The 25,073-nt window shown below is 36.7% G+C and overlaps 1 protein-coding gene across 2 annotated transcripts in view; it reads right to left on the reverse strand.

The window, feature by feature from the left end:
• Positions 1–25,073, reverse strand: part of trappc9 (trafficking protein particle complex subunit 9) — a 211,513-nt gene that overhangs the window by 132,054 nt on the left and 54,386 nt on the right. For both annotated transcript variants that reach the window (XM_051872803.1, XM_051872802.1), the window contains 4 exons: positions 20,540–20,625; positions 14,302–14,428; positions 12,681–12,813; positions 7,737–7,888 (listed from right to left, as the gene is read on the reverse strand). In XM_051872803.1, coding sequence (XP_051728763.1) covers positions 7,737–7,888; positions 12,681–12,813; positions 14,302–14,428; positions 20,540–20,625 — 498 coding nt within the window. The remainder of the gene's footprint in view (positions 1–7,736; positions 7,889–12,680; positions 12,814–14,301; positions 14,429–20,539; positions 20,626–25,073) is intronic.

The following is a 25,073-nucleotide window of genomic DNA, read 5'->3' on the forward strand; positions in this document are numbered from 1 at the left end:
CAGATGGTGTCCAGCATGTGTGGCGACGCCCTGGTGAGGAGTACCAAGAAAATTGTGTCTTGCCTACAGTCAAGCAAGCAACAACCTGTGCAGCTCTGGTGAATTCCATGCCCAGGAGGATTAAGGCAGTGCTAAATAACAATGGTGCTCACACAAAATACTGACACTTTGGACACAGTTTTGACATGTTCACTTAGGGTGTACTCACTTTTGTTGCCAGTTATTTAGACAATAATGGCTGTATGTTGAGTTATATTCAGAGGACAGTAAATCTGCACTGCTATACAAGCTGCACATTGTCTACTCTAAAGTATATCCAATTTTCTTTACTATAGTATTGTCCCTTGAGAACATATAATAAAATGGTTGCTGAAATGTGAGGGCTGTACTCACTTTTGTGAGATACTGTAAATGCAGCCTAAATTACAACATTTTAATTCTTGGTTGGTCTCAAAGCTGGAAGATAACGTGCTGTTTGCGCTCTTGAGAAAGACTTTTAACCCTGGGTTATGTGAAAGTCCTGATTGTGTGCTAATATATAAAGATTCTACAATTCTTCTGCAATGTAAGAACTTCAGAGATCCTTAAAACATTAGTCAGCATTCTGATGCTGCAGAGAATTTAGGCTAGACAGAATAGTAGTAGTGTTTAAGCTAACTGAAGCGTTTAGCAATCTGTTTTAATTAAGAGTGCTGGCAGGAGCTACAGGGGGAATGCGGGGTTCAAAGCTTCCTTCAGCCCACAGAGAGCTGCCATCTGATCTACTGCCTCCATCATGACCCAGCATTTCACCAGGGGAACTGAATGTAGTGCAGAAGTGAAAGTACAACCTGGGTCATGTCTGGGGTATTTGGCGTGGTGCAATCGGAAATGGATGGACCACAATTAAAGACCAATGAGGAACAGAATGTCAAAAGAGATAAAGTACAGACTATTTCACACAAACAACTAAAAAAATGGGAATATTTTTATGTTTTGGGTTTTGAGTTGCACTACCATTCAAAAGTTCGGGGTCGATAAGATTTTTTTATGTTTTTAAAAGAAGCCTCTTATGCTCATGAAGGCGTAATTTATGTGATCAAAAATACAGTAAAACAGTAATATGGTCAAACATTATTACAATAATATAAAAAAAAAAAGAAAATCTATTGTAATATATTTTAAAGTGTAATTTATTCCTGTGATGGGAAGCGGAGTTTTCATTATAATTTTCAGCATCATTACTCATTTACTAGTCTTCAGTGTCACATGATCCTTCAGAAATCATCTAATATGCTGATTTGCTGCTCAAGAAACATTTCTTATTATCATTTCTTAAAGTAAATGACTCTTAGAGTAAATGATTAAAGTAACTTTAGCAATAATATTGACCACTGATCGGAAATATATTTAAGAAAATCCTTGCTCCTCCAAGCTTTATAATGGTAGTGAAGGGGAAGCCACATTTTGAAGCCAAAAAAAAAAAAAAAATGCATCCATCCATCCATCATAAAAGTAATCCACACAGCTCCAGTGGGTTAATAAAGGCCTTCTGAAGCGAAGCGATGGGTTTTGGTAAGAAAAATATCCATATTTAAAACTTTATTAACTATAATAAACAGCTTCTGACAGACGGCCGTACGCATCGATTTACGGCAGAAGAGTAACCACTGACTGGACACGCAATGGCGAACGTGGAAGTGCAGAGGATAGAGCAAAACAAATAACTGTTTGCAAATTAGAAGTCTAAAATGATCATTTTTAAAGAAATGTCGGAGGATTTTGATATAAGAGAAGAGGAGCTTGAGTTTGTTGCCCAGCCCAATTAGTTTGAACCGCGAGAGACGACTAAAGGCCCCGGTATACTCATGGCGAAGTTCTTTTTTGTTCTTCGTTTAGGGGTTAAACGAAGAACGCAATACATGAGCAGCGGGTTACTGTTATCGAACATCTGACGCCACCCACGCTGCTGAGAGTGACGTTTATTTATATAGCACTTTATACAATAGATTGCTTAAAATCAAGCAGCTTTATAGTATTAAACATGAAAAACAATGTCAGTGTCTCATTTCATCAGAAGAAAAACTTTTCTACTACACATTTTCTACTATAAAGCGGCTCTCCAGTGTGCTCATGTTTTCACTCGTGGCCAAATAAACCAGAAAAGATTTCCACGTGAAAGAAGGCGGAGCCTCAGCGCACACCCTATTAAGTTATCGTCACGGACCAATGGTAGTACGAAGCTGTTTTGCAGCTGGAACAAACTTTTCCTGAGAGTTCGCTTTGGCAAGCCATTTCAAACTCCCAAAACAAACACAAAATGAACTTCATTTTGGTCTGATTTTGTTCAAAATGGCATCACATTAGTTTGTTCTTCGATTTTGTTTGAAGTATATCAGGGCCTTAAGCTTACGCTACTATACATCGCATCACAGGTTACTCATTTGGCGCAAATCGACTTGCGCAGTATGCGTACCGTCATCCGCCGGAAGCTAGTTATTTAAATTTCTAAAGTTTTAAATATGGATATTTTTCTTACAAAAACACATCGCATTGCTTAAAGGCCTTTATTAACCCCCTGGAGCCGTATGGATTACCCCGTATGGGGTAATTATCCGTATGGGATAATTATCCGTATGGGGATAATTTTCGTTTTTAGATGAACTCTCTCTTTAAAATAAAGCTGAGGCCTTCCCAAAAGAAGACAGTAGAAGACACCTGAAAACAAAATCAAAAGGAAGCAAGAACACAAGGAACTACCAAACGTGAAGCGGCGTACTTGAACATCTTGGAGATGGCAAGAGACAAAACTGCAGGTGATTCACAGATCTGCTCACCGAAGCCAGGTCACGACCAGACACAGCAGGTCATGAACCGTACTTGTGCGTGTTTTGACAGTGTGACAGTACACCAATCATAATAGGGACGGCTAAAAAAGGGAAGTGAAGTGCACGTCCTTGTGTCCCAACCGGAGTGGAATGAACTTCAGTCAAGCTGCATCACATCACACTGCAGATACGTCCGTCCCAGAGAGACAGACTGCATGCTGAGCTTATAGAAGATAAAGTTTGACAGTGGGATTTATGATTGCGTCCCGAGTTGTTGTTTTGATACACGTAGGAAGACAGGACAAGCTAAATCAGGTTATGAGTTTTGAGGCCAGGGCTCAGTCGAAACAAGAAAACTCCAGCCGAAGTAATTACTGAAGTTAACTAACAAAAGGAAATGCTGGTGCAATCCTCACAAAGACGGAGGAAAATGTTTTCTTCCAACACCACAAAGACCCTAAGAAATATAATTTTTCATTTGGAACATGCTGTCAGGGGTGAAATATAGCGGCAGGCAGCGCTGCATATGGGTGCAGGTATGGAGGTTTCTGTATCAGGTGGCATAAATAAAGACTGCTGTGGGCGGCACAGGATGCGGTCCATCCCCGTATCTCATTCCTCAGCTTTCTGTTCAGTCATATTCAATGTCAAATACAACGCCGGTTTCTGGCTCTACCCGCAATGGAGGAAAGCGAATGTGTGTGTGTTCCTTTGCCTTCAGGCTGCCTGAAAAACAAGCTTGGGTTGCTGTTGAGTGCTCAAGTACCTGTAGAGACTCACTAGAGGACAGAGAAACAAGAGAGAAGGTGAGAAAGAAAGAAATGAGGTAAAGACATGTCCAGAAGCTGCCGAGTCTGACGGTTTCTGTCACAGTGGCCCTTTCTCAAGCAGCGAGAACATGGACAGATCCTCTCACTAAACATGTCAGGTGAAAAGACAGACACTAAGGGCATTTTCACACCACAATTTACCTGGAAATACTTCAGAAATCAGATCTGGTATTCTGTATTTTCTGTCAGCTGTTTAGAATCTAAACTAGCAAAGCCTGATTTGTGAATAATTAATTCTTTGGAATCGGTTCCTTTAGATTGTGGTTCAGTCCGAATCAGTTCATGGTTCAGTCCAAATTGGTTTGTGGTTCAGTCTAAATCAATTTGTGGTTCAGTCCAAATCAGTTTGTGGTTTGGACCAAATTAGTTTGTGGTTCGGACCAAATTGGTTTGTACGGTAGTTCAGCCTGAAATGTTTTTTGATTCAGCCCAAATTAGTTTGATTTAGCTCAAATCGGTTCATGAATCAGCTAGAATCAGTTTGTGATTCAGCCCAAATTGGTTTGTGGTTCAGTCCAAATTGGTTTGTACAGTAGTTCAGCCTGAAATGTTTTTTGATTCAGCCCGAATTAGTTTGTGATTTAGCTCGAATCGGTTCATGAATCATCTAGAATCAGTTTGTGATTCATCCCAAATCAGTTCGGTATTCAGCTCAAACTGGTTCGAGATTCAGCCTGAAAAGGTTTGTGATCCAGTCAGAATTGGATCATGGCTAATTCTGAAAAGGTTATCTGTTCAGGTTAAATCAGATCATGGTTGAATCTGAAACATTTGGAGAGTTCACTCACATACTGAATAATTTAGAGCAGTTTCTCACTCTGTAAAACTGCAATTTAGAATCAGCACTATTGAGGTCTTATTTGAGACAGTTCTCAATATATTTGTTAAACGGGTAATCAGATAGATCTGAATCAGTTTGTGAATTAATTTGAATCAGTTTGTGATTCAGTTCGAATGGGTTCAGTTCAAATCAAGCTGTGATTCAGTCTAAAATGGTCCGTGATCCAGTCAGAATCAGTTTGTGATTCAGTTCGAATGGGTTCAGTTCAAATCAAGCTGTGATTCAGTCTAAAATGGTCCGTGATCCAGTCAGAATCAGTTTGTGCTTCAGTTGGAAAAAGTTTGCTGTTCAGTCTAAATCAGTTCATGATTCAGCCTGAATCATTTGTATAGTTTACTCATGCACTTTAGAAATGTTAGAACACAGACAAAAAATAACAATGGACGAAGTGAATATTTACATACAATTAATCAAAATCATACCTGCAAATACATCTTACTGTATATCAGCACTGAAAAACATCTTCATTAAATTCAACACCTGCATGTGACATTTTCAGACTAAAAGAGCGTCAACACCAAACACAAAAACACTAATGGCATACCATACCATGGTAAAAACACAGTAAAAGCCATTATGTGCTACCCACTGGAGAGGTTTTCTGTAATGAGTCAGGATAAGATAATTGTGGATGTTTGGTGGGTGTTGAGCAGAGGAAGAAAACATCATTAGCTTCATGCCGCAATAAAGAACCACTTTGATTTCTACATGAGGGTCAATTGCCACAGGGACAATTCACTCCAGCAATACGGGAAGAAAAGAGAGAGATAGAAAGAAAGACAGAAAGAGACAATAAGAAATAAAGACAAAAAGAAAGACAACAGTAAGTGCATGTAGAGCTGAAGTGGCCTGATGAGAATCCAATCATGGCTGTCCAGAGATACCTCCTTCAATTAAACCACAGCAGCTTCTGGCTTCTTATTTCCTGTGTAAATCCACTTCCTGTTCCTTATCCCTTTATCACTTCTCTTACTTTTGATTGAAATACGTCTTTGAGTCCCTTAAGATGTTGTTAAGCCAATGAAATGATACTGTAATTAGCATAAGTATATATAACAGGCATTTGGTACCTCTGTTTGTTTTTATGGATATTCATTTGTATGAATAGCAAAAATAATTTAATAACTTAACTGAAGCACCTGGCTCCTAAGAGATCAAGTATTTCTCAAGATTAGAAATGTTTAGTTTTAAAAAAAACAAATTGCAAAACAGATAGTTGAGCTAGTTAGTGTCTGGAGATCCTGGTTTATGCACAGCAGGGAAGGCAAGCGCTTTGACATTTCCAGATCCGAATGGGACACAATTCATGTATATTTTTTTCTCTCTCCTGGTTTCTTTTTCCTTTGGCCATGTCAACTGTTAGTAGGAAACTAGACATGATATTTATAGTCCCACGGCAGCCTTCAGGAGATCTCCTCACTGCCTCTCTCTCTCTCTCTCTCTCTCTCGCTCTACTCTTGGGCATTTCAACTCCCAAAAGAAAGAGATGATATACAAACAAATGTGTGTGAACTCACCCTAAGGGTGTTTTGAAAAATCCTGCCATGAAATATTCAATTGAGTGAGTAAAGCTCTACTGGGATGCATCTAATCCATATCTTTCAGCATTAATAACCAACAAAATGCCGTTCAAATCCAGTTTCTTGGCTGCTTGAAAACCACAGAGGAGCTTTTTCCAGGTGTTTTGAAGGTGTGACCAAACAAATTTGATTTAAGCAGTTAAAAACAACCCTTTCCGTCTAATTGGGTGATTCTTGGCCAAAATAACCTGCAAAGTGGACCAGACTTGTCAATAGTCAAAAGATCGACTCTTTCAGACTAATAGGAACATGACTCTTTTTCTTTTCCTGATTGTAGAGAAACACATCAAGTTACCACCCAAAAAATTTGAGATATCTGAAGAAAGAGACATTGGTTATTCTCTTATTTCTGATATCATGTCCCATCAGATAGAACCGCTCAAGCTTAACAGACCTTCTTACATAAAACATAACAGTAAAACACAAAATCATTCTTCTCGGAAAATACACATTTTTGAACATTCTCCCTCAGATTAATTTCTTCCATTTTATGATCGTAATTCATACTTGGGTGCTTTTATTTATTTATTAGTAGTGTTTTCTAAGTCAAGCATCACTATTGCTCATATTTTGGGTCAGTGATTTGAACAAACCTTAAACTTTAACTATTAAACTTCGGAGTGTAACTCTACAATGTTTGCCTGCCAGACAATAAATATGGCAGAAAACTGCACTTTCACTACAGGAAGATCCCAAGTCGTATCTAGAGACAAGAATATCATGGAGACTTGCGGGTGGACCACCTAGCAACCATCCAGAACACCATGGCAACATGCTTAAAACCACTAACAACCTAGCAACAACAAAACAGCACACTGGGAACCACTCACAACACTTGGTTCACATTTGACATTTTCTTCAGATTTTTTTGTTTTGCTTTTTACATAAAGCTAACTATAATTATTAGAAACTTTCGCTAATCCAAACCTCAACCCGAATAGGTATGTGCAAAATCGCTTCAAAAAGCATATAACTCAGTGGGTTGCCATAAGATGCATAAATATGCAACAAAAACAAGATAAACATCACTAATCGATAAGATGTTTTTGGCCGACTTGTTAATTACCAGTGATTATCCATTTGTGTTTTTCCAATTGAAGACATTCATAAATGTCCCCATAGGAAGGTTTTGTCAGATTTATCTCTTTCTGGGGACAAATCCATCACTAAAGTACTGCTAAGTAAATCTACACACACACGGCTCAGTCAAAAGACATCTACACAACAACTTCAAAGAAAAGATAGTGTGTGTGTGTCTGTGCCTGTAGAGGCCACCTGCTCAGTCACCGATGCTGAAAGCTGTCTGGGATTAGAAGACACACACACACACACAGAGACATGGAGTCCAAAGACAACGCTTTTCATGTTCGCATGTGTGTGGAATACCACTAAGAGCATGGTGGTCTTATTTTCCATCCTCAAAGACGCAGAGACGGATGTGCGTAAAAGCAGACGTCTTTATTCAAAGAGAGAGCACATCAAAACAGTGGAGTCACAGGGAAATCTCAGATGGGCTCGAGTGATCAGACTAATGCACAGACTCTATTACGAACTCAGAACAATCAGCGCAGCCTTTGAACCGCAGTCCCATTACAGGACGTGCGCTGTATCAAAACCGCCGCAGCATTTACCGCTCGATAAAGAGCGAGATGACATTTAGACTGTATGTTGTGGGTACCTTTAGTGCTGAGAGTTTTAGACGTCAGCTCCAGCGTGTTCAGCGTCTCTGTGCCGATATTCTCCAGGGTGATGGTCAACTGCTGGGTCTCTCCATTAAACAGCTGCAGGGACACGCTAGTGGACAGATCTTCACTGGACAGATGAGCCGACCTGGACCAAGACAAGAAATACAAAGAAGAAAATCAATAAATGTTAATTAGGGGTGTAAATAATTGCTTTGACAACAATTCAGTTGTGAAACTTTATTAAATTATGTGATGCATCATGAAATTGTCACATGAAATTAATGTACTATATTTTTAGGGGATTTTATGGTACTAAATTATATTTACACTGTAGTTATAATACATTTATTCACTTTTTGAGCATAGACCTATTTTTTTTTTTTTTTTTTTTGTAATTTAACCTGTCATAAATTTTTTAATAGGTTAAATAGGTTTAATTTTGATCTGTTTTCAAAGATGACACTTGGCAAATTATGCTGAAGTAAAAAAAAAAAAGTTAAGGAATTTTATGGTTATTGTTATGAAAAATGCACAAAAATACTATTTAAAATTTGTATATAAAATATATATTTTCAAAAACATGTTTTACTCTAAAACTGCCAGAAAATCAAAGCCAGAAATATAAACTTTAAATTTCAGCTTGACATCTCAAAAAATGAGCTTTCAGTAAGATTTTGTTTGTCTGCAGTACCAAAAGTTTTCACTAGATGAAATTCGTATCCCATTAATTTCCTATTTTTTTTTTCAGGACCATTTAACCTTTTTGAACCATGTCCATGTTGTTTTGTGTGTGTGTGTGTGTGTGTGTGTGTGTGTGTGTGTGTGTGTGTGTGTGTGTGTGTGTGTGTGTGTGTGTGAGAGTGTGTGTGTGTTTTGGCAAGCGCCAAAACCTTTACCAAGTTTCGTACCATTCCGATGAAGTAAAAAAAAAAAAATTGGAAGAGCACCAGAGGGTTAAAAGGCTTTTACTTGTAGTTTTACTTTAAAAGTACTATAAACAAACACTTTTGATTGCTTTAGATAATAATCAAAGAATTTCAGAGTGCACCTGTGGAGAAAAGTGTCTGCTAAATAAATTAATATAAAACACTGGGTATTATTATAGCTATTATAATCAATTATTAATTTGCATATTCATTGCATTGAAATTACATCAGATGTATGCATTTACATCTCTAATGTTAGAAAGACAGAGACAGACAGATAGATAGACAGATAGACAGATAGATAGATAGATAGATAGATAGATAGACGTCACTATAACATGTCACCAAAAAAAAAAAAAAAACATATTTTAAATTTGTTTCTTTAGCTGAAAATCATGCTAAATGTATTTTTATGTTGGTCCAGATAACACACGCCCTAGAGGACTATCGTAAAGACCAGCCAATGACAATGTCAATAAGGTCAATGGCTCTTTTAATTGAAAGGTGGATTTTTTTTTTCTACAGCCGCTTTTCAATTAAAAGAGTCAATCGCCTTATTAGGGCTTCGCCTCAGTGATTTCTCATGTGGCTTGTCCCCTTATTTCACCTCTGGTTTAGCCATGGCAAACACGCTTCTAGTTAAATGGGGAAAAAAAGGATGTGCAAAAGCATGCTGCAAAATTCAGATTCACCTTTGTGTATGAAAAATCAAAAGTCTTCAAAATGAGGGAACAACCTGAGGCTTGAGCAAAGCCCTTAACACAAATAAAAAAATGTGTTCTGCAAATGTTCTGTCCCATCAGTTTCCCCTCAATCGTGGTGTTTGTTCCTCTCAGGGTGTCTAAACAACCTTTAGTCAATCATTTAAAAGTTTTAATCAATTTTTCATGTCTTCGAACCATGTCGTTTTTGTCAAAAAGCATATGCACTGATGCTTGGCTCTAAAAAGCCCTTTAAGAAGCTCAAAAGAAAGTTAAATAATGAAAAATGAGTGTCAGATCAAAATGAGAGCTTCAAGGTTTTGTTTTCTGAAACATCTATTCACAACAAAATATTTGCATGAATTAATTAACTTTCTTGCCATAAAAAGACTAAAACGAAGTTTCTTTAAGGAAAAAACAGTTCACTTCTACTTAAACAGGAAAGGCCAAAATCTCCAAAACTGTTATCATGTGATGTCACGCATTTTTGCTTAAAACGATATAGTTTTAGGAGGGTAAACTTAATTCATTTGTATGTTCTAGAGTATGATAAAAGGTAAGCGGCACTTTTAACTGAAAGTTGGGATTTATACAGCCGCCATATTTGGCCATTCATTTTTTAGACAAGCGGTCTGTCTCCTCCCCCTTACAATGTCTCTGACCAAACCCTTATTCCAGCAGAGCCACACTAAATCAACCAATTTCATTTCATTTCATTCTAAATGTCATTTCAGACTGACTCATTTAAGTTTGAAGAATAATATTTTGAATGTACTTGAGAATAAATATGTTTACAGCAGCCTCTGCAGAGCTAAATGTGATTAAAATGACTGACAATCCTGTCAAATGGAGTATAATGCTGTGTGTGTGTGTGTGTGTGTGTGTGTGTGTGTGTGTGTGTGTGTGTGTGTGTGTGTGTGTGTCTATAAGGAATTAGTGTAATTAGCTCTGGGTGCTTTGGGTTCTTCCAGAGTCTTCAGCCTGCCAAAATCTTCTCAAACAAACCATATTAAAGAAATGAAAAAGGAGGGGGAAAGAGAGTCTCTTTTTGTAATAACTGCATACAAGTACATAAAATGGTTCTCGTGTAACAATGCATTATTATCGTATAGCATGCACCATGGTGGTAGCTTGAACAATCACCTTTTATTATTCACTTTAAATTAAACTGAATTTTTTTTTTTTTTTAAATAGTCCAAAGCATTAAATAAATAATTCATTTTTAATATTTTAAAAAAATATTTTCAATAATAAATAACTGTTTAATTCAATGTTTAATTATATTTTTACATAATTATATATATATATATATATATATATATATATTAGTGGTTTAACGGATCACAAAACTCACGGTTCGGATCATATCACAGTTATTAAGTCACGGATCGGATCATTTTTCAGATCAGCACAAAAAAAATAAAAAATGGGGGGTGGGGGGTAACTTTGCATTTATTTCGTAGCCCACTTTAACTACTCCGATACCACAGCAGAAACTACTAGCCTAACTAATACATTATTAAAGAAATGTAATAATTAAATGTAAAATGACACTGTTCGCTGTATAAATTTAATATAGATTAATCTTTGTTAAAGCTGTGTTATGTTGTTTGATTTACATGACAGACAACAGCAGGTATTTATAGACCTTATGCGCCAGAGAAACAAGTGCGCCGCCATCTTTATAATATTGTCTTTGAACTTCCGTTTTCGCGGTAGCTCTGTATATTTCTATGGCATCGCTGTCATTGAATAATTAGCTGGTGAAGTGGATTTACTTGTTGTAGAGTTAATGAAAGTTATCATGAGCATTGTAATGTTTAAAGCAGATGTCTTAACAAATGTCAGTCGACCGGGAAGATTTTAAAACCAGCAGTTCATTCATAAATACGTAAGTTCGCTGTGGAAATACAAACCGGAAGACAAAAGACAACGAGCGCAGCGCTGAAAAGGGGTGGGGCTACATAAGGTCTATAGGTTGCTGTCACTTTAAGAGTAAGACACCATGCACTCACACATCCGATAGATACACATCCGAATTCTCACCTCGTTCAATTAAGACATAACCGAATGAGTTTACGAGAATACTTACCGAGAGGGGTATTTTGACTGACACATTGCGTGTATGTGTCCATCCAAGTGCATTGAGGACGCGAAAGAGAAATCAATTTGGAGTTTGCCAGCTATCTGAAACGCGCCTCTCTCTCTCTGTGTGTGCGTCTGTGTGCACCGATAACAGCGTGGCATGCGATACCGAATTAAATCCTCTTTTGCCTCTTCTAGCGCTGGAATGGTTTTATATCTATTTAATGTGTAAACTAGCAAGACAAAACACGTGCAAATGATAACCTTTCACTCTATTGCGGTTAAACTTGCAATTGATCCGCGAATCACATGCGTCCCGAACCGTGGGGCTTAGTCCGTACGGATCACGGATCAACAACGATCCGTTTAACCACTAATATATATTACAAACACACAAAATTGACAAAATGGACAAAATTGTTGGTACCCTTGATAAATATGATCAAAGATGACTGTAAAAATAAATCTGCATTGTTTATCCTCTGATCTTTAATTCATAAAATTACCAAAAATCTAACCTTTCATTGAAGGAAAAGAATTGAAAGTGGGGGGAAAATCACATTATGAAATAAATGTTTTTAGGAAAATATCTCTGAAGAAGTACATTTCCATTCATATTTACATTTTTTTTATATACACATTTATTAACTTATTACATTTATTAGCACACATAAAAGCATGGAAATATTTTTTTTTTTTTTAAGTAATCATAGCTAGAATATTTAGATTTTCAAATATTAATTATGATTATTACTGGCAATAAATAATGTGGTGGCTTATTCAAACGATGGCCTTAATAATCTGTTTCAACCATTAATATATTATACGTTTCAAAGAATCAATGGCATGAAGTTTGCGGCAAAACTTTGTTATCTGGAAGGCTGATAAAAACCTCTGCAATCCTGACTCCCAAAACCTGCCAACAGCAGCCAGCTAATCACAACAGATTTCTTGCCAGCACTTTATTTTTGTGTGCAATATGCATCAGGCACTCCGTGGGCTTTCCATGAGCAATCGGGCATGCTGTCTAAGGCTGAGAATAACCACCTGAACGCTTCCTCTGATTTGTGACAGCACTGAGCAAAGTGACATCTCTATAAAACTGTGTTTTGCAAGCAGGCTACAGCAACTAAAATATTATCATAGGAGAATTTGATATAATTAAATCAACTTATTATTATTTTTAATTCTTGTTTTATATTCTGAAGAAGGAAAGCATCTGAACCTTGGTAAAGATGTGCAGAGCTGCAGTCGTGGGAGTGATGGCACCACCTCCACCATACAGCCGCTGCTCTTCACCCCCACCAGACCCTCCAGAAGACAGTCGCTGCTCACCCCAAACACCGATGTGTGATACCCTGCACAACAAACAATATCAGTAAAAATCATATTTAAAAATGTTCCATAATCACAGACCGCACTAACGATCTGAAGGCAATTAGAGCTCATTAAAGTCTTCTGAAACACGATCGTGATTTGTAGATGTTAAGAACTGCTAGAATGGACATAAAGCAGGGATCAATGAGTTTATCCTATTTTAATGAGAGGATATTTAGCTGGTTTATTCAAGCTGAGAAACACTTTACTTGTTTTTCAGTTTGAGGCAGTCTCGATTTCTGCATTATTACAGCATTATGAACCAGAATAAATGTTCAGTAAAACTTTTTTTTTTTTTTGCCTTCACTAGTCCATTAGTTTTGAAACACTAGAAAAAAAATGCAGTGAATATTAATGAATTCAAAAACAACCCCATTTACCTACTATTTAATATTTATATCCTATTTACTTAATGTACTCAATATTTACTCAATAATATTCGCTGCACATTATACTATAGCAAAAAACAGAATACATTAGCGGTGGGCAATATGACAAAAATATTATATCACAATTTTTTTTTCAGGAAAATGGTTTTTCATGTTGGTTTTACTATTTTGCAAGTGACTGAGCAGTACAGCCAAACTAATTTCCCTAAGGTAACAAAATATAAAAGAAAAAAGAATGACACCATTTAGGCCAAAGTAGGGGTGGGCGAAGATGAAAATCTTTATTTCATTATTTCATCTGTGTTATTAAAAATAAAAATAAAGATGCACATTATAAATACAAAATAATATACAAATAAAATAGTAATTTATTTAACAGTAGTATTTAAGAAATTGTGTAAAAAATAATATAGACTTCACTGTATAAATTATACACTGATTCTTATTAAGCTGTCGCTTAACTGCTGTCCCTTTAAGACCTCATGCACGGATCTAATATAGGCCTACCATAGACTGTAAAAAAAAAAAAAGAATATATGTAATATACAGACACTCATCTGGTTTTCTCTCAACCGTTTACGTTCATTTAAGACATAACCGGCTGTGTTTATGTAAACCTTGTGTGTATTTGACAGTTTAAGCGCAATAAGATGCGAAAGATAACTTAGTTTAGTACTCACAGGCTGTTTGACAGTCTTTTAGAGTGCGTGCGCTTCACAGCATGTGAATAAAATGTTTAACCGGCAAGACTTTAAAACGCTTGCAAATAATAAACTTTCATGATGTCATGTGAGCATAACCCTACCTAACATGTGATGTGAATGTACGTCAAGCTGTACAGTATGCTGAGACAGAGGCACCAGAACTGCAACTGATAGAATGCGCACTGTAGCACAATCCTACGCCATTTCTTCAAAAGCAGATTGTGAAGACATTTTAATTGTTCATGATCAAAAATTGTGATATTGCACACCCCTAAAATACATATTCACAAGCCAATCAATTCCCAATTGATAAAAATCATTATTTCCACACTGAATACTCAGTTTCAAGTTGTGTTTAAGGTGTTGTAAAACTCACCGCTGATTGTGATGTTGCCTGCGGTGCGTGGAACTCCAACCAGAGTCACCGGATAGAGGCCAGACTCCGCTGGCAAAGACAGAGCGGCAGGAAGGGACTCAAAATCCACACCTGATGTCAACAGACCCTGATGAACACAATCACACAGAGTACATAGTGGTCAATACACATTGGTAAACATATATATATATATATATATACACATACACATACACATACACACACACATATATATATATATATATACACATATATATAAATATATATATATACACATATATATATATATATATATATATATATATATATATATATATGTGTATGTATTGATACGAAATACAACACAAATAAATAAAAACAAAAAACAAATAAACGAACAAACGGTTGAACAAATAAATACTAACAATGTGAGAAAAAAAAACCTTTTATATTCTTAGCTCAGTAAATTGTATAAATAATAATATATTGCTCCTGAGCAATCTCCAAAAAGGAGTTGATTGATATAAATAGCAACTGAAAATGAATATGTAACTAATACAGCTAAAAAGCAAAACTAAAATAAGAAACATATCATTAGATCTTAATAACAAATATTTTGTTTGGCATTTTGTTTTTCCAACTTTAACCAACTAATTGGAATTTTATTTTGGCAGAATACACAATCTTTTACAGTTTTATGCTTTTTTGCGCTCGCTTTTGTCTTTACATTAACGATAATAACACCAGAATAAAGAGATAAGAGACAAATACAGAAGCCAAAAGCAGAATGTAAAGACAGAAATAGATCAATGAAAAAAAAAACATTGGTGACAGACCAAGGTTTGAGTTTTCTTTCTCTGCTTTTTCTCTTTTGTTTTTTTACTCCAAACATCATATAATCAATCATCCTGATATCCATCTGATATGGAGGAGATGAAATCACTCCCAGCATGCTCTTCCCATTACCCATGGAGAAAATTGCTCTTGTTCACAGAACTACAAAGAAAGGAACCAGCGTTACCAGAATCACAGCGGCAGATGAGAGCGAGAGACGGAGACAGATTGAAAACCAGCCGCTTACACCTTCGTTGTGGAGGTGAGGGCCGATTATTACTATACCTCCAGAAGTCAAGCTGCTCTCCGCGGAGAGTTTTCCCGCTTTCTATTCATACACGAGACACCACTCAGAGTCCATCAAATGTGCTTTATGGGGTTTTTACCATATTAGCCTGAATGAAACCATTAAACTCTGGACTCAACAGGAAAAGAAATGAGAAAAAGGATTTTCCATTTCTCCTGATATTCGGTCCGCTCAGTGTCCAATGTCTCTGTGACATGAAACTTTTCTATCTCTAGTGCGTAGCTTTTCATTTCTTAAACAACCATGTAGGAAGACACGTCATGGCCATATTCCAGGATGACAATGTCAAGACTCAAATTGTGAAAGAATGGTTGGGAGGGAGCATGAAGAATCATTTTCACACATGAATTGGCACCTCTGAGTCCAAAACTTAAATTCATTGAAAGTCTTTGGGATGTGCTGGAATAGACTTTACAGAGTGCTCGACTCTTGCATTGTCAATACAAGATCTTGACAAAAATGTATGCACCTCTTGATGGAAATAACATCACAACATTTATTTCCATCAAGAGGTGCGTAAATTTTTGGTCAAGATCTTGTCGAGCACTCTGTAAAGTCTACTCCTCTGCGGCGATGCGTGGTGCAGTAGTGCTGCCGTATCTGGCTATAACATGTCATATAGCCTATAACACAATCTCATACGTTTATTTTTTAACGTTTTGGGAGGAGTAAAATTTACATATGTGGTTTTAACAACCAGTTGTATTTACACTTCATCTGCAAAGCGTCTCAAACCACCTCCTGTAGTGGTTTGAGTAATCAGTTTTAAATCCATCTCAAATGCGTTTCAGAGGCATTTACACCTGGTCTTTTTACGATCGGATAACTATACGATCAGAGAAACGCACAGGTCCACTGAAATATCTGTTCTGAGAAATCAAAAGTTTCTGCACTAAATGCTATGAAAAGCAAAAAAAAAGAGCTGGGGGAGCAAAAAAAAAAAAATGGAGCATTTGGCTTTATTGACATGTTTTTGGGTGACAAGGTTGAAAGTATGGTGGCAGTCTACTTCAAGTTCTGTCAGTAAACTCAAAGTCTGGCTAAAGTTAGTAAAATGCCTGAAATCGCTTGCAGTAACTCTAGACTCCACTGTCAAGAGCAGGGATGGGCAAACTCGGCCCTGGAGGCCCACTGTCCTGCAGAGTTCAGCTTCAACCCTGATAAAACTCACCTGCCTCTAGCCTTCTAGTAATCCTTTAGGAATTGATTAGCTGGTTCAGGTGTGTTTGATTAAGGTTGGAGTGAAACTCTGCAGGACAGTGGCCCTCTAGGACCGAGTTTGCCCATCCCTGGTCTAGAGTCTAGACCGAAGAACCATAAACAAGGGAGAATCAAAAGACTCAAAGATGTCTTCCTCATTCAAACTCTAAACACTTGAGCAGCTTTATAATGAAGACACATAATAATGCAATTCAAGATGTCTGGTTTTATGTAGTAGTCAATCCTTAATTAGCCATAGGCTACAATCCCATGTTCACCTCTGAAAGCTAGCAGTAAGTGCTAACCTGTAAAACAGTTTACTATGTAAAACCTGCGGCTCATATTATGTGGAGGGATTCACTATTGTATAAGCATATTTTGAAATGACTCATTTGCATTTCCTTGTTGAAAAGGTTAATTAGCTTGACAGCTAATGCTAAAGATCTCTTTTTTTCTGGCCTGGATGTCTAATGGCAGACTTTCATCGGCTGCTACAAAGACCCCGTGGAAATATTTGCTCTTTGTGAGTCTTTTTTCCCCCTGCTCCACCTGACAAAAATTATACAACCCATTTTCAAAAGCACCGTACCATAATCATACACTTAATTAAACTGAGACCAAAGTGAATTGAAGAGAAATATTTTCAAAGAAGTTTCACTGAAGACATTTGCAATTAATATTTTATATGTAGTAAAACAGTTTGTAATGTCTATATAAATTAAATAAAGTACAAAATTATTTAAATTATAAATTAAATAAATTAAAAATGAAACATCTTAGGCCTAGTATTAACAAAGATATTACTACAGTTTGACGATCCAATGGAGTTGTGGAGTTTAGTCACGAGCTTTTTAAATACTTTTTTCCCCCAGTTTCACAGACAAGGCTTAAGCTAGTTCTAGACTAAAATGTTTGAGTTGTTTTAACTGAAAGCAACTTGCACTGACATATCTAAAAATATGTCAGTGCCATTGTTTTGTCTTAAAATGCACACCAGTAATGCTTTTTTCTAGGGTAGATTTATAAAAGCTACTTAAATGTGCTAATTGAACTAAGGCCTAATCCTGGCTTAGTCTAAGCCCTGTCTGTGAAACCGGGCCTTTATTGGTTAAATATTTACATTATTATATGCTGAAAGAACAGACAGAATCGCGGTACATTGGATTTATTCTGTATGGCCACTGTAAGGTCAGCAGTAAGGTCACACCGGTTCATCTTGGCACCATCCGTGGTGCCATCTGACACCTGGCAGAGGAGTTTTATAGGGCATCATGCTGATTCCATCTGGGGGCAGATCTGGGCATGTATGGAACAACACAACTCACCTACAGAATCATTTTCCTTTTCACACAAATGCACATCCACACTAAAGTCCACCCCTGGAGGATTTGGATCCCTTTGGATTGGAGTTTAACCTCTAGCTGGAGCGAACACCTGCGCCCTGAGTCTGTGGGGTGTCAATGGTCTAATGGTTATGGATCTGGGCTGCTAACATAAAGACAGTAAATTCAATCTAACAGTCACTAAAATCACAGACCTGTTCTATCACTATTGTGCCCTTGAGAATAAACTTAACCCCAGAATTGCTCCTAAAAGACTGCCGTTACATATATATATATATATATATATATATATGGGGGGGATGAAAAGTGGGTATTCAGTTGTGCTGGGAAATACAAGACAACTATAGCTCCGTTCTTAAACTCTGTGCGCTGCCTACCCAGACAGTGTTTTAAGGCATCACATGCGTGAAATACTGCAAAAATCCCACAAATGCATTGCAGCAAGCAATTTGTACAGTATGTATTTGCATGACATAAAAATAGAATATTTCATAAAAATAATTACAATAAAACAATACAAATACAAACAAAAACTAAAAAAATAAAATAAACAAACAAAGAATGGTTGCTAAAATTCTAAGATGCCTTGTTATGATCTAAAATCCATAGCTCCGATGGAACACAAGAATGTGTTCTACGTGAACCGCCTAGAGAGCAGGCAGAACTAAGAAAGCCAACATTTGATACACAATTACCTTGGTTTCTTAGGAACATCTCCACATGGCTGGATTCTGATAATTGGGTCTTATATGAGTGGCCCATTATAGTGTCAGAAAGACACTGTAAACCCTCTCCCACATTCACACAAACTGTCCTTCTTCACTTCAGGGTGGTTCTGCCTCTATTCCCCTGTCATTATGATCAGGTCTTGGTGACCAAAATGGCCCTCAAGCCACCAATAAGCAGCACCACCTCATTTCAGCTTTCTGGGTTGAACTCTAAAGTGCAGTTAATATGTAGAGTGGAAAACACAAAAGATTTTTGGCAATGACATTTGCATTACAATTCCATTGTTCGCCGTAGTGCACAATCACAAACAAACACAATAAAAACATCATATAACCAACCAGAGCCTTGTCAAAAAACACCATGTCCTGAGTGGGTGCAATGTAACACATTTCCAGCACAATTTTGTCAATTTTTATACACTTCAAAAAGAAGTATTCACAAATAAAATCTGTTCCTAGCGTTTTCTCCCACTGTGATGAACGTCAAGAGTAATACCATAAAGCCTCTGCAGGGTTCTGATGTAAAATCTTGTTTTCTACTGTGATTAGGACATTAACATGTCAGTGTGTATAATGGACTCTCTTTCACTACCTTTCTCTCATTTTCAATTACAAAAAATAATCATTTAAAACAGTAGAATAAAAAAAAAAAAAATGATATAAAAAAAGAAAATTAAAAAAGAAAATCCTCTAAGAGAGTCATCTTTTTTGATTGTTTGTTTTTTAACATCTAATCATGGCTGGATTCTGTTTCACACTTACTGTGTGCATATATATATATATATATATATATATATAAAAACAACAGTTCTTTCTGGTTCTTGAATCTGATTGGCTGATAGCCGTGTGATATTCTCCCAGCATCAGCACTGGTACCATTTCACCGTTTGTATCACTCCGCTTGCGGCGACTGTCATGGCGGTCGAGCAAATCTACCATATTTTTTATAAATACTACAGTTGTTATGTCATGAAATGTAGTTTAAAAGACTTTATAGGTGATAATGTAGTTATTTAGATCTCAAACATGTGACTCATATATAAACATAGCGCCTATTTTACTATTTCTTTTGACGCTTTTGCAGACCCGAGCTTCAGGCCGTCAGCGACCGCTCAGTGCTCGTGTACCCGCAGAGAACAGCTTCATCTCGACCAGTCCTTCGGGTATTCGCTGGCTCTTATGTAGATAGTGGCTAAAAATATAATTCATTTGGGGTATATCAATCTTTAGTCTTATTAATCTATTACTTGTTCCAGAGTCAGAAAGTTTTAGCGCTGTGGGAACTTTCAAAAGGAAAAAGTCAAAGAGATGTCGCTTTCATCTGCGGACATTCAAACTGCTTTCTTTATAACGGATATAATACGAACATCAACCTGAAGAATGATGCAGGTAATACGAGTGTTTAGTCGATCTCTCTCTCTCATAATACCATAATACTCTACTCTACATAATACAATAAGCTTCAATGAAGCGACTTAACATTCCTTCATTACTAGTTCTAAAGTGACATTTTAAAATTAGTAACGGAGGCTTGGGCTCAACTGTTAAACTGTCAACTTGAGATTTGAATCCATGGTGGAAGTAGTTCTGCACAAAAAGGGTTTTTAAAGACACTCCGTTGTTGTTTTTATTTATTTACACACTTGTGCCATTGAACTGTTGTATAAATGCAATATCACACTCGTAGCCTTGCGATATGGCTGTAAATCAGCACGCTGTAATTACCTACGGCCGAATCACAGATGTGCTGATATACAGACATATCGCACTGCTACTCATGGATGGATGGATGGATGGATGGATGGGACAGACAGGGAGGGACAGACAGATAGATAGATAATGCTTACCATGTTCTCGACCCGTAGCTCAAATGGCATCGGATTATAGACCATTAACTGCACCTCACACACATCGCCCTGAACCCACTGGAAATCTGAAACACACACACACAAATATTTATGAAAAAGCTGCATGCTGTATAAATGCATAAAGACAGAAAAACATTTAGCTCTTAAACGTAAGAAGATTCATTGATGTTGACAGGTCTGATCAGCATGAACTGCTCTATAAATCTGGTCAAACCGAATAGCCAGCAGCAATTGTAAATATTTAATTTTCCTTGGGGGTGCAATAAGATGACCTGATATAACATCTGCATTTATGCATTTGGCAGATGCTTTTATCCATCTGCATTCAAAGTATAAACTACTACACCTGATCTTTCAGCTGAATTTTGCTCTCTGTTTTTGCTTTAATCCTTCAGAGCTGAAAGTTAGCAGACTACATTTCACTGCTGAGCTTTTCCATTAATCCAGAGACGGAGTCTTATACTGATTAAGCTTTTCCAAACAATGGCCCCTCGTTCCCTCGGGAGGAGATATATTCACTGTATTATCTACAGTATGCTCGCAGATTTCACGCTCAAATTAACCAGAGCCCCGTCTCACACTAATAATCATCCGCCGCTGAAGGCCATATGGAGTTTAGAACGCATGAGTTATTTTCAAAGAATGAAAACCAACAGTATCTATTCTTGTCCGTCGCCTCTGAAATATAGTTATTGCTGACATTTCTCATGAATTACAATCTGAAAATTCACACCTTCAAGAAACGGTTGCCATTGTGTGATGCCTATGTTGCTGGAAAGTTTAAAACTGCACAAATTATTAATAAAAGGAGGCATAATATAGACAGTTCAAATCATTTTGGGTTGCATTTCTGAAAAAAAAAAAAAAAAAAACTATATAAAGGCAGAATGTACTGTCACATGGCAATTCCACAAATAATTTAAATGTTTTCAATTTGTACATTATCCAGCTTTTTAGACAGCTACTTAGTGAATAAGTAAATAATAGACATGAAATATTGATTTGAGTTTAAATTTTGTGAGAAGATAAATTTTGATATGCTATTTAAAAAAAGTGAATAAAAAGTGAATAAATAAAAAGTAAATAAAAAAATAAAATTAATTAATTAATTAAACAAGTAAATAAAAGTACATAAAATTAATAATAAAATTAGTTAATTAACAAAACAAACAAGTACATTTAATAAATGAGAAAATAAATAAATATGAATACTTTAAATAAACAAATAATTAAATGTATGAATAAATCAATCATCAGTGTGTGAGAAGTAATGGCCACCCCTTTGTTCCCTTAAAAAAATAAAATAAAAAAATAAAAAATGTATTAGCTCAGGGCAGATAAGTTTAAAGTCTCCCCAAATCCAAGTCATTGTGGATTTTCTCTTCCAAATACTTTATTTTTCCACTTCCATTGGGAATCTAATAATCCATTTCAAACTGGTTCATAAATCCAGTGTGAACGTACTGTTGGGCAACACTGAACTGACGCAGAGTAAACGGCAAGCTTCACTCCTGAGGGAAATTAAAGCAAGGTTGAAAAAGGAGCTTCCTTTTGTGGGAGACAGTTTTCCATATGAATGCATCAGAAGACAGCACAGACCTCTGAAATGATGAGAAGAGGACAGTACGGGTCAGGCCAGGCCAATTAAATATAATATCCTACTTAAGGAAGAAGCCCATGGGGCGGTTTAAGCGTTTTCATTTGAGCTGGACGGCACAGAAAAGCCCTGTGAACTGCTGTGAAGGAGGTGAGGAGCATTATGGGTGGCTTATGGAAACCAAAGGCTCTGAGGATATGAACGAAGCCAAAGCAACGAGACACAGACAAATCCACATGTTGAGTCCAACATCCGGCAGTTTAAGTCAACATGAAAGAGCAATCACAATTCAATTTACTTCTGTAATGTGGCATTAAAATAAAAGGTTAAATAGCTTTTCAGTGTTGGTTAATATTACAATTTTAGCTCGTTCGACCTTGGTGAAATCAACTGAAAAGGAAAATCATTTTGTTGGTTTGTGTTCAGTTTAATCAACAGCAAGATAAATAATAAATATTTTCTTTGAAATCAGTGAATAATTGAAAATTGGGAAAAGGAAAAAAGTGAACTAGATGTGGGGGTTTGTTACTTTTTTAATGCCACATAGAGAAAAGAGGGCAGTGAATAAGAAAGAAAGATGCCCTCCGAACTCAACTTTCCACCTCAGTTACCAGATCTCTCTCTTCACAGGAGACACTGACCTCAAGCTTTATGATACATTATACATGCTATATATATGAACTATACATGAAACATGCATGGAAAGGGGGTAGATAAAGATGGATGCGATAGAGATACAAATTTTATACACACAACCATTCAAAAGTGTGTGGATTGTATGAATTTTTGTTTTTGTCTCTTATGCTCACCAAAAAAAATGATATTCCTAAATATATTTGCAATTTAAAAGAACTGTTGTCTATTTTAATATATTTAAACTGTAATTTATTCCTATGATGTCACTGATCCTGTGATTTATTCCTGAATTTTCAGCATCATTACTCAAGTCTTCAGTGTCACACGACCCTTCGGAAACCATTCATGCTGATTTGCTGCTCAAGAAACATTTATTATTATAATCAATGTTGAAAACAGTTGTGCTACTTCATATTTTTGTGGATACAATGATACAATGGTTTTCCCAGGATTCTCAAAAGTTCAAAAGAAAAGCATTTATTTGAAATAGAAATCTTATAAGTGTCTTTACTGTCACTTTTTGAATGTATCATTGCTAAATAGAAGTTTTAATTTCTTAAAAAAAAAAAAAAAAAAAAAAAAAACATCTTTTGAATGGTAGTGTTTAAATAAATCAAAATATATAGAACAACAATTACATAAAAATAAATAAATATGGAATTTTATTTTAAAAAATAGAATATCGTCAAGACTTATCGGGGGCCAGTAAGAAGCAACATTGCAAATCACCTAGAACACCTTAGGATAGCATAGCAATGACCTGCATAACAATGCCCTGGCAACCAAAAACAACACTAAGGCATCATAGCGGAGAGTTCTGCATGGCAAAACACCTTCAGAACATCTTCATAACACAAATAAACTCTGTTATGAGACGTATTGCTGAATTTAACAAGACATTCAACAATTAAAGTAAATTGTGAAAAGCAGCTTTACTATTATGGAGCCCGACCGAATACAAGTTTGCTAAAACTATGTCTAAATAGCTATTTGACTCTAGGTTAAAGGGATAGTTCACCCAAAAATGAAAATTGTCATCATTTAATCACCCTCAAGTTGCTCCAAACCTGTATTGATTTCTTTCTTCTGCTGAACACAAAAGAAGATATTCTGAAGAATATGGGGAACCAAACAGTTGATGGGCCCCATTGACTTCCATAGTATTTTTTTTTTTTTTAATCATACTATGGAAGTCAATAGGGCCCATTCAACTGTTTAGTTACCAACATTCTTCAAAATATCTTCTTTTGTGTTCAGCAGAAGAAAGAAATTCATACAGATTTGGAACAACTTGAGGGTGAGTAAATGATGACAAACTTTTAATTTTTGGGTGAACTATCCCTTTAACAGTATCCATATAGCATGTACGGTCTAAGAGTTTCAGAGGAAGAGCAATCCATTACGTTTTGATGACAGACTACCAAAACAAAATACAAACCCGCACAAGCATACTCTGCATTAATGTTTCTCCGCGGTGACTCAGACACTCATGTGGCAGGCACTCGAGGACGACAGGAATCCCTGCTCAAGTGCAGCTGACTCACCTCTCCAAACGAAACCTCCGCAGAGATTCACCATCAATTCTCTATCTCTGCTGTTCTACATGTTGAGGAGCTCTCCTGAGTGACTCACATCGAGCTGAACTTCATGTTCTTCAAACCTCTGCAGCTACACAAAAGCAGAACTGTTTACTATAACGCAGCACTGAGTGTATGAGCGCATGCTACAAGTGGAGTGAAATATATTTTAAATAAGTACACAAAGCTGTTGGGGATGTTTTAACACTTACAGGCCAACAAAGAGATTTTTATACACTACACTGTTCATAATGAAATAGTCGCTTACTGCTTACTTAATAATGTAAATTAAATACTGTACATACTGTATTCTACCCATACTGCTGCTGTTGATTATTACTGCTGCTGAATTGCTGCTGCTGTTGAAGATTATTATTGCTGCTGCGGAACAAGTACAGGAACTTGCTACTGCCAATACATACGCTGATAGGCTGCTGTGCTTATGTAAGGGGGCTTTCACACAGGGCTCGTTTGCCGTGGTCCGAGCCCGGGTGCGATTGTTCCCGGTGCCCCCCGCAGCGTTGGTCTGGTTTCACACTCTTATGTCATCACAGACATGCACAGCGCATGATAGAAAACAGAACGCTGGTCAGTAAATTGTGTTTTTATTAATTTGGTGCTATTGTGTGCAGAAGAAGAAGAGTTTACTGTTAGTGCGTCGCATGTAGGCAGTTTTCCACTGCTTGCAAAAAGACTATTTTGA

This window comes from Ctenopharyngodon idella, chromosome 19 (assembly GCF_019924925.1).
Source record: "Ctenopharyngodon idella isolate HZGC_01 chromosome 19, HZGC01, whole genome shotgun sequence".
Classification (NCBI taxonomy): domain Eukaryota; kingdom Metazoa; phylum Chordata; class Actinopteri; order Cypriniformes; family Xenocyprididae; genus Ctenopharyngodon; species Ctenopharyngodon idella.